Source organism: Myxocyprinus asiaticus, chromosome 7, assembly GCF_019703515.2.
Source record: "Myxocyprinus asiaticus isolate MX2 ecotype Aquarium Trade chromosome 7, UBuf_Myxa_2, whole genome shotgun sequence".
Lineage (NCBI taxonomy): Eukaryota > Metazoa > Chordata > Actinopteri > Cypriniformes > Catostomidae > Myxocyprinus > Myxocyprinus asiaticus.
Window position 1 is genome coordinate 2102658 of NC_059350.1, and position 10901 is coordinate 2113558.

Genomic DNA, 10901 nt, shown 5'->3' on the forward strand with positions numbered 1-10901 from the left:
AATGTCTCAGCTTCGTAAGCGTCATACGTGTTCTGTTGTAGGCTGTAAAAGTGAACATAAGTGTCTTCATGTACTCCCGGCATCAGAGCCACTGAAGACGCAGTGGAAAAGTTTTGTTTTTGAAGAAAATGTGCCCCAAAACATACCAAAATTTGTTTATGTTTGAGCCAATCATTTTACACCGGATGAGGGTCAGTATAAAGAAGGATTTTCTAAATATTTGACTCTCAAGCATGGATCAGTACCAACTGTTCGTGTTCCAGCTTTATATCCTGAAGATGTAAGTATCGCACTTTATATTTTGTGAATGTTTGCAAATCGCCTTTCCGAATGTGCTTGTTAGCTGATTCCACAGCTAATGTAGCTAAAGTTACCATTGTCTCTGATTGTATTCATGGAGACCAGAGCTATGTCGTTACAGCTTGTTTGCACATGACGTCACTGCGTTGCTGTGGCGTGAAATGCAGATGGAGGGCAGGAAGTGATTTTCCACATAAGAAGCACTCTCACTAACTCAAAATGCCTATGTTTTGCATCGTTTACGTTTGCTTATACATATATGGCTGAACTCCGGTATTTACGGTGTCAGTCATATTGGTTCTGGTTTGTTGTTGCTATAGTATCCGAAGCAGGAGCTGTAAAGGCACAGCCCTCATCCGGAAAGGGGGCGGGGAGCAGCAGCTCATTTGCATTTAAAGAGACACACACGAAAACAGCGTGTTTTTGATTCCACCCAAAAAGAGGCATTTATAACATGATATATAAATGATCAGTGGGGTATTTTGAGCTGAAACTTCACAGACACATTCTGGGGACACCTGAGACTTATATTACATCTTCTAAAAAGGGGCATAATAGGTCTCCTTTAAATCCGTTATTCCTATCAGTTAGAAAGGGCAACCTGAGTCAGAACAGCTTGAAAGTCTTCTGAGTTACAATTGCTAATTTTGGTCTTGGTTAAGGGATAAAAATTAAATAAAATGAAAAAATCCATATCTTATTCTTTTTCCACACATCGATAATCTCAGAATTCTCCAGATGACTATCAAACTATGTCTGTTTTTTTTTTATTATTTTTTTTTTTAAATATACTATAAATAGTGCGGCTCATTGCACATTAGTCTTTGTATCTTCGTAAATATTTCTCAACACAACTTTGGTAAAGTGTGAGTTGCAATGGGTCGGCGGACGACATGACGCGTACTAAAATTCTAAACAATCATTTTCTTTGTACGCCCAGCTACGACTAATTTTATTACTATTTCTAATTTAAATGTTGCCTAATGTTAATATATCGATGCCTCAAAAACGTGTCGAGAAAACAAAGTGCCGATCAATAAACTACATATCGATATTTTATGGCATTCCTAGAAATCATACAGCCCAAATATACACTGGAAACACACACATACATATGTTATATGTCTGTGCACATATTAAATATTAAAAAACATATTAAAACAGACCACAAAATTTAAACTGACTTTGAAAAGCAACAAGTTCAGTTATTTCTTGTCATCTCATCCTTGCATTGCAGGCCACCATCATGGTGTTCCAGGCCGTAGCTGAATACAGGACTCAAGTGAAAGAGGTCAAGCAGTTAGACATTGAGATGACAATCCGAGTTTCAGGTACCCAGCAGCCCATTTTGTGGCATTTCAACAAAGACAACGCTCATCTCACACAAACAGAGAAGGTAGGTGTACGTGTGTTGAGAAAACAAGAGGCATTTATTTCTGATGGTCAAAATATGTTCCAAATTGCTGATGTTTTTTAACAGTACTAGGTAAACCAGAAGAGATCAAGAAAAGTTGCTTTTAGCCCCAAATCTCTAGATCTTTCTAGCAGTTGAAATTAGACCAGCTATAAGCATTTATATTTTTAAAAGCATCTAATAACCAGTTTAATTAGTGTGTGATTAATTTACTTATTTTATTATTATATTATATAATTTCATTTAATAATATTTAATTTATAAATCATTTTAAACTGTTAAATATTTAATATTATATGTATGAGGTGTTTTATCAAGATGTCATTTAATTATTCATTCATTTGAAATGTTCATCAACAGATCTTATCCAGCAAGGAGATCAGCATGATTGCTAAGGGTTCTGGAGAGGTCTCTGTCACTGTGAGTGAATTATTATAAATCATACACTGTCCCATTCAAGCTGCTCTGAAGTAAGGGTATTAATAAGTTTGGCTCTTTTGACTTGGACCTGCAAACAACCTCTCAGAACATCGTGACTGACCTACAAGTAGTTCACATCATTTAGACACATGAGCTGCACTGGAGATGTTTCTTCCTCATAAAGAGCAGATCCAGTTATTTGCCTTTTTTTCAATGAATCTACAACGTAACTGCCTTTTGTTGGTTTCTCTACTGCAGGTTGTGACAGAGTACTATGCGAAACCCAAAGAAAGTAAAACCATTTGCAAGAACTTTGAGCTGGATTTGACATTTGAGAGAGAGAACAGAGGTTAGATGTTGTCTTATTTACTTACAATTATTGGGTGTTATAGTAGAGACATAATAATAACCTTACGTCAGACGATGTAATCGAGATCTTAGGTATGTAGTGGCATTATATATGCTATTGCTCTATGCCAAGACTCTATAGGGAGAAATAAGAGAACATTTATTACAGTGAACATTATTATAATAAATACGCATTAAATGTGACAATAGACAGTTTTAGTTCATTTAATTAATTTAATGTAAGCTTTTTTTTTCTTCATATATTACCCCTCAAATTCCTATTGAGTTTATTTTGTATTTCCCCCTTTCCTCAGTGGGGATCCTAATTAGATTGCAGTTTAAAATGATATAATACACTGATGTTTTGTATTATTTAAATACGCATTTAAAGGCAGTACATTAAAATACTATAATGATGTATAAAGACTTAACAATATAAGGTATTATTATTTTTGCATTATAGTAACGAGAATGATATTTTTTTTAGTATTTTGGCATTGTGATTATCAGACTTTGGGTGTAAAATGTGATTAATTGTCATAAAAATAATGTGACAAGTGGTTAAAATGGTTATTTTTCTCATGCAAAGCTTTATTTCTTAATTCTTTTTATTGATACTGGGGTGAAATGTGATCCGGGCATGTTCTTGAAAGTTTTTGTGAGATTTAACCACCCTTGTCTTGTTTTCTCTCTCTCTCTCTCTCTCTCTCTCTCTCTCTCTCTCTCTCTCTTTTGTTTTTTTTAGTTACATATCCCGGAGCAAGTGAGACTTATAAACTCACCATCAATACCAGGTGGACAAATAAGTGATTTTGTATTTCATAATAAAAGTAACTATTTACAGTGAATAATTCATTGCTCAGTTCTTTTAAGTGCATTACTACGGTAAAAATGGATTTGGCATGAAATACTTTCCACGAATAGGGTACAAAATAGAGCCCGAAACTCTTTAAAAAATCTGACATTGGAAGTGTTTAAAACTAGCTACTTTTACTTTAAGTTAATTTTATTTTTTTATTAACAGGATACAAATTGGTCTCCCATGACTTTTTTAAAGGCATTACACATCATTATGTTTTTTGTTGTTGTTGTTGTTGTTGTTGTTGTTGTATAAGCTTCATTGAATTCCGTTAAAGCTCACAGATGCATTGATGCCTCCGCAGATATCTGTCTGCTGACAGAGATGCCACCATGTCCATCCTGGATGTATCATTACTGACGGGGTTTGCTGTGGATGAGAATGATCTAAAGGCGGTATGGAGGACTTTCAGTAATATCACATTCTATATTGCCAAAATAGGATAAACATTTGAATTGCAACTACAAAGAACTACAAAGTTTGTTAGATTTGTGGACATAGTAAGCATATATATATAGTGTTAGCCCCAACAAACTGCACATATTGGCTTTCATTCACTAACCGTGTGTTGTTGATTCCTCGTTTATAATAACCCTCATTAATTTCTGTAAAATGTTTTGTGTGAGAACATTTCCTGCGCACATACAGTAAGTATACTGTTATTAGTGAATCAGACCCATTGTTGGTATTCATTTGCATTTTTAATTTACTGTTTTAATATTTCACAAATGTCACATTTCTTTTCCCGCCACTATGGAAATAAGATGAATTAAAGCTCATAAATCCTTGTCAAACCCTGCACTTACTTCCTGTCATGTTTGCAGTTGTCAACTGGACATGACAGGCTGATTCAGAAATTTGAGATGAATAAGCAACTTTCAGAGAGAGGATCCCTCATTATCTACCTGGACAAGGTATCTGCATACATCTACTCTTTTTCTTTTTTTTTTCTATATCTTTCGCTGTAAGTCTTAAAAATACAAAAAAATATTGTTAGATAGAAATAAACTCATCACTACAGCAGACTGCAAGGCTGTCAGTAGAATCAGTAGTTCTAATTTACTGTTCATTATTCAGTTAAGGAAGGTTTTTATTTAGTTTTCATGAATGATAACGGCTATAAAGTGACTGCTTTAAGGCCGAAACACACTCTACACAACTACACAAACTCTACACAACTACACGAACTCAATGCAACTACACGAACTCAACGCAACTACACGAACTCTACGCAACTACACGAACTCTACGCAACTACACGAACTCTACGCAACTACACGAACTCAACGCAACTACACGAACTCTACGCAACTACACAAACTCAACGCAACTACACGAACTCAACGCAACTACACGAACTCTATACAACTACACGAACTACGCAACTACACGAACTCTACGCAACTACACAAACTCAACGCAACTACACGAATTCTATACAACTACACGAACTCTATGCAACTACATGAAATCTACGCAACTACACAAACTCTATACAACTACACAAACTCTACGCAACTACACGAACTCTACGCAATTACATGAACTCTACGCAACTACATAAACGCAGATGCTCCTAGCTACACAAGCTCGATTTCATCCTTTGTTGCAATCCAAAATTTTTCAGACCAAAATTCTCAACATTGCCACAAGGGGCGCTATGGACCTCAATCACAGTAACACCATCTTTATTTTTTTTTACGGGAATGGCAACAAGACTTTTGGGGTTAGACTTATCATCTCTTCAGTGGGTTGTACTGTTGTTTAAAGTGTTTCCATTGATTAAATATTTGAAAAACATCTTTCCAAGAAATTTCAGTAGACAAAACCCGCAGAAAACATTAGTTGTGAAGAATTAGATGTGATCTAGGAACTTAATACAGTTTTATACAGTGCATTCCACAGTAGAGACTGTAAGTCTATCCCTCATTGCCTCATTTTCATTCACTTCAAAAATCATATGTGGCATCACTGTAAATAAGGTAAGCAGACATTAGTGTAATCTTTCTGCTTCTATGGTGAGTTTTCTCTTTCAAGTCTGCTAGTGTCATAGCGGAGCAACAGTTTGAAGAGAATATTATTACTTATATATATATATATAAGTTAAAGTCACAATACACTGATGAGCCAAAGCAATATGCCTAATATCCTGTTGGTCCTCTGAATGCTGCCAAAACAGCACTGACCCACCGAGGCATGGACTCTACCAGACCCAGATCCTTCAAGTCCTGTAAGTTGCGAGGTGGAGCCACCGTGGATCGAACTTGTTGGTCCAGCACATCCCACAGATGCTCAATTGGATTGAGATCTGGGGAATTTGGAGGCCAGGGCAACACCTTGAACTCTTCAACATGTTACTCAAACCATTCCTGAACAATGTGCGCAGTGTGGCAGGATGCATTATCCTGCTGAAAGAGAACACTGCCATCAGGGAATACCATTGCCATGAAGGGGTGTACCTGGGCTGCAACAATGTTTAGGTAGGTGGCACGTATCAAATTGACATTCACGTGAATGGCCAGACCTCGGGTTTCCCAGCAGAACATTGTCCAGAGCATCACACTCCCTCCACCGGCTTGTCGTCTTCCCACAGTGCATCCTGGTGCCCTTACTTCCCCAGGAAAACGGTGCACACGTACACAGCCGTCCACGTGATGTAAGAGAAAACAGGACTCATCGGACCAGGCAACCTTCTTCCACTGCTCCAAGGTCCAGTTCCGATGCTCGCATGCCCCTTGTAGGTGCTTTAAAAGGTGGACAGGGGTCATCAAGGGCAGTCTGACTAGTTTGCGGCTACCAGTCCCATTTGCAGCAGGGTGCGATGTACTGTGTTTTGACATATTCCTCCCTTAATCAATCATCAAAATGTTCTGTGACTTGTGTCACATTAGACCTTCTGTCGGTCCGGACCAGATGGGACAGCTTTGGTTGACCTCGCACATCGACACCCAACACCCTGTCGCCGGTTTGTGGGTTGTCTCACCTTGGACTACTGTCGACAGGTACTCACAACTGCTGAACGGGAGCACCCCACAAGACCTTTCTTGAAGCCATTTCAGAGATGCTCTGACCCAGTCGTCAGGTCTTTACTCCTATCCATTTCTCCTGCATTCAACACATTGACTAAGAGAACTGATTGTTCGCTTACCATCTGTCTGCCCAGACCTTGACATGTGGCCTTGTTAGGAGACGATAAACGTTATTCACTTAACCTGTGAGTGGTCATAGTGTTTTAACACCCCCCCAGGATGGGACCTAAACTGGTGCTGATGGTGTGGAGGGGGGTGAAAACAATGGAGGTAAACCAACAATGATAAACACCTGAGCGGCCTTATAAAGCGGAGGCTGTGTTATGATTGGATGAGATGCCTGATAGAATGAATCCCAAGTTCTTTCTGATAGAACTACAGTACACTTATGCTTACATATCCAGTTTAATAGCACAGACCTTAGAAGATAACTCAATTGCCCCGTGAGTAATGAGATTTGTCACTGCCACAGTAACACAAGAACGTGCATTGAGCATATTCAACTTGGCACGTTGGCCAAGTGCTTGCATCTGCGTATGCATACTTAAAGTATGTTTCTGGCTTTATGTTCAGTTTTAATCACTTGCACTTTTACACACTATGGCCCCATTTACACCTTGCAGTACCACGTGTATTTTCAGTGATCAGATTGCTCTTGCATTGCACCTGACCACATTAAATGACAGGTGTCAATGCACAAAAGACGCATTGTGATCAGATCACTGAAATCACATTCGGAGGTGGTCAGGAACAAATTCTGACCACATTCAAAGAAGGTGTATATGCAAATGCATTTTCGTTATCCGGATACAACTACGTCAATAATTAATTATGTGATGAGGTTCTGCTACAGTCATCCGTTGGTAAAGCACTATGTAGCTCTGTCGGCCGCCAAAAATATTAAATGAAAAAAAAACCTTGCTTTCTATAAAGTGTTTGAATTATCAATCAGTGTTTTCACTAAAAGGCAGATCATTTACATTTACCACAGGCTCTGATGTAATATAAGTAGCGTTTTCCATTTCGCGTGGGTAATTTTGATCGGATCTCTTGCCAATCACTTTGGAGACACATTTGATTGCAAGGTGTAAATACGATCCAGCTAAAGACTATCCAGATATAAATTGCATGTTATTTCAAGGTGTAAATTGGGCCAATGTGTGCAGATTTCTCATAAATGGAAAGACAGGATTGCCTTCAGGTTGCACAGGATCATGAATGGAGGTTATCTGCAACCAGGAGCTGTCACTGTATATGAATACTACTCTATAGGTATGAAACTGATACATCCATATACAAACACCTCAATACATTACTTCATATTTCACATTCTTGTGCGGGCAACATTAGTTGAAATGTCCCATTTGTTGCTGTCAAATATTTCAATTCAGTTCCATTACTTCATACATACACTTGCTTTCTCACCTCAGACATCACGCTCACAAATTGATCACAGATCATCTGATGTAAAAATGTCCAATGCTGTCGAAAATACAACTTGATGTATTTAGCTGTATACAGTACCTACAGTATGTGACCCATGGAATGTCATTCCTGCTGTTTAGAAAATCGCTGTGTGAAATTTTACCATCCAACCAGAAAGGAGGGAGCTCTTAAAAAAATCTGTCATGCGGACGTCTGTCAGTGTGCTGAAGGTAATATGCATTATTGTCAAATCATGTAAGACAGTTAAGAAAGAAATGCAGCATTATAATGCTAATGTACAGATGGTAAATATCTCTATCCATTGCTGATATAGAAAACTGCAGTCTTCAAAGGAAAGAGGGAATTGATGAGGCTCAACGTAATAAGATAGCCTGTGATTCTAAAATGGATTACGGTAAAAACCCTCTGTGTGTGTTTTTCTGTATATATGTGTACATATTTATCTGCAGTTCAGTCATGACAACTTTTGGAATATATATTTTTTAAGAATTATAATGCATATGACAAGTTAGTAGGTTTGGCCTTGGCGGTCTATATTTTCAAGTTAGTACAAAGACTTGCTACTGCTAAGAATACAGACATGCTGCAGCTGCACAATTAGACAGGTGATGCTGGGGAGGAGGAGGGTTTCTGAGAGAGAACTCTCATAGTGCGCTGCAGTGAGAACAGCAACATGTAAACAACTGAGGCAATTTAAATGCTACACGAAATGTGGGGTTACTGTCACGGTTGGTGAGTCTGCATTTTTTTCCTGTGTGTTTGTTTTCATTTTTCCCTCGTGTGAGGCCAGCTGTTGCTGATCAGTCGCATCACCGTTGCCATGACTACTCTGGCACTTCAGCTGGGCGGCTGATTAGTGACAGCTGTTGTTCATTTTCCCCACTCTATTTTAACCCTGCTGTGTGTCTGTTTCATTGCCAGATTATTGTGTTCTGTCTCTGTACCTCACGTCCTCTAGCCTCAGTCTGTCTGTCTCTGCACTGTGTGTGTGTTTCCCTTCAGTGCCAATCTGCCAGCTGGTCTGTCTTCGCCACTTCAGTGGATTACTCTTCGCTTCGCTCTGCTCGCCCATCTTCTCAACGGCAGGGGTTTCAGCCTTCCCTCTCATCTCTCACCACCGGTCAAGTGCACAGCATCCTCACGATCCCTTGAACTTTGCCTGCCTTGATTATAGACTTTATGTAAATAAACTGACTCTGTTTTCTCCGCATCTTGGGTCCTTAATTGATTCCGGTGACAGTTACACAAGTTGACTGGCTAATATATTACATGTCAAGGACCAGATTGGGCCATGAAATACGCAAATTCATTGGTTAACAGATGTTAACAGTACCAGCTTGCACCTTGTAGAGTTTCATGACTGAAGTTAAAGCAATTTTGGGAACAAGGTTTTGCATTAAGGAAACAGTAATCTATAGTACCTTTAATTAGTTTAATAACCACTGAAAATTATAGAAGTTTATGTTATGAACCCATTTAGATAAGTTAAAGCTTTTTTTTGTTTGTTTGTTTTGTGTGTGTTGAATGTTAGTCCATGTGGTGATCAGTAAGATTTTAATACGGTATATCAATGTAATCCCTTTATTTTTATTTTTTTTTACAGTTTATAAAGCTGTCCTGATAAGCGAAGATGAGGACATTTCATCAGTATATTATGATATGAGGATTGAGCAAGCACTCAAAACTGGTATAATTCCTCACTCCACTCAGAGCCTGCAAGTATACGATGCATGCAATAAATGTTTTGTACTAACCTGTGCCATTCAACCATGGACATCAAGAAGGCAATTAGGACAATTTTGATTTCATGTTTAATTTAAATGAAGAAGCTTTAAAAGTCAATATGTTGTTGCTTTTGGGCAGTATATTCTACAGTATATATTGTACATAATTTGCAAATTTTATATTGTGTTATAAAATAAGAATACGATTTTCTTTAGTTGTTTAGGACTGGATCAAATCTGGTTGGAGTCCAAAGTAAATCTGACAATACAGACTTTAAAATCTAAAATAAAAATAAAATAAAAAATAGAATGAATAAAATAAAATGTAGACTAAGTTGACTCGCACATCATGGATCCCTGTAAGTTGCATTATTTCTATGCCACATAAGAATGGAAACATATATAATATGTCACCATACTTTAATTTGTTTAGGGCCGGAAAAACACGTCCAGGGGACGCGACGTACTTTCACCGTACAGATCACTTGCAAAGACGCTTTGGCTCTAGAGCAGGACAAGAGCTATCTCATCATGGGCCAGACTGAAGATGTGCAAATGGAGGGCAAAATGTGAGTGTGAATAAATTGTGCCAGTTGTCAGCATTGTTTTTGAGTTTGATTCACTAAAGAAATTATCGAATCAGGTAAATGCACAAACACGCCTTTATTTCTTCCATGGAACACAATAGGACATGTCAGGCAGAATGAAAGTGAATGGCGACCGAGGCTGTCAGTCCCATAGCATTCGGCCTAATATTCTGTTTTGTGTTCCACAGAAGAATTAATACGGGTTTAGGAACAAGATGAGTAAATGATGACAATTTTGGATGAACTATCCCTTTAACATACATTTTAAATGCACTCTCTCTGATTCTCCTTCAGCATCCAGTATGGTATGGGTGAGAGGACATGGGTGGAGCACTGGCCCAGCAAGGAAGAGAGCAAGACAAGTGCTGAACTCGAAGAAAAATACAACGGCATGCAGAGTCTCCAGCAGGACCTGCTCTTCGGCTGTAGGGCATGAGTCAAGATGTCAGGCTTTGTGCTACATAATAACAAATGAAATACTGCAGTTCAAAAAATAGCTGATGATGATTTTGCACGCTTTTGTTGCTTTTTAGTAAATTTAACTGTTACACAGCAATAATATGTACTGGTAGTATTTACAGATGGTTTATGCAAGACATTATAAACTGTATTAGTTGTCAAGCCTTTCTTTTCAGCTCCACAACTTTAAAGGGTGTGTTGTAAGAAGTGACATGTGGATCCATAACCTGGCAGTGTATTTTAATTTACTCCTCATGAACACAAATTATAAACTTTACACATTTAAGCAAATTTCCAAAATAAAAATGATCAAAA

The 10901-nt window shown here is 38.1% G+C and overlaps 1 protein-coding gene across 1 annotated transcript in view; it reads left to right on the forward strand.

The window, feature by feature from the left end:
* The window catches only part of LOC127443531 (complement C3-like), a 35865-nt gene extending 24964 nt beyond the window's left edge, over nt 1-10901 (forward strand). Inside the window, exons 30-41 of the mRNA XM_051702220.1 lie at nt 1538-1696; nt 2075-2134; nt 2393-2483; nt 3228-3276; nt 3646-3736; nt 4166-4255; nt 7537-7642; nt 7936-8025; nt 8130-8210; nt 9420-9503; nt 9974-10109; nt 10422-10901. Coding sequence (XP_051558180.1) covers nt 1538-1696; nt 2075-2134; nt 2393-2483; nt 3228-3276; nt 3646-3736; nt 4166-4255; nt 7537-7642; nt 7936-8025; nt 8130-8210; nt 9420-9503; nt 9974-10109; nt 10422-10563 — 1179 coding nt within the window. The 3' untranslated portion in view covers nt 10564-10901. The remainder of the gene's footprint in view (nt 1-1537; nt 1697-2074; nt 2135-2392; nt 2484-3227; nt 3277-3645; nt 3737-4165; nt 4256-7536; nt 7643-7935; nt 8026-8129; nt 8211-9419; nt 9504-9973; nt 10110-10421) is intronic.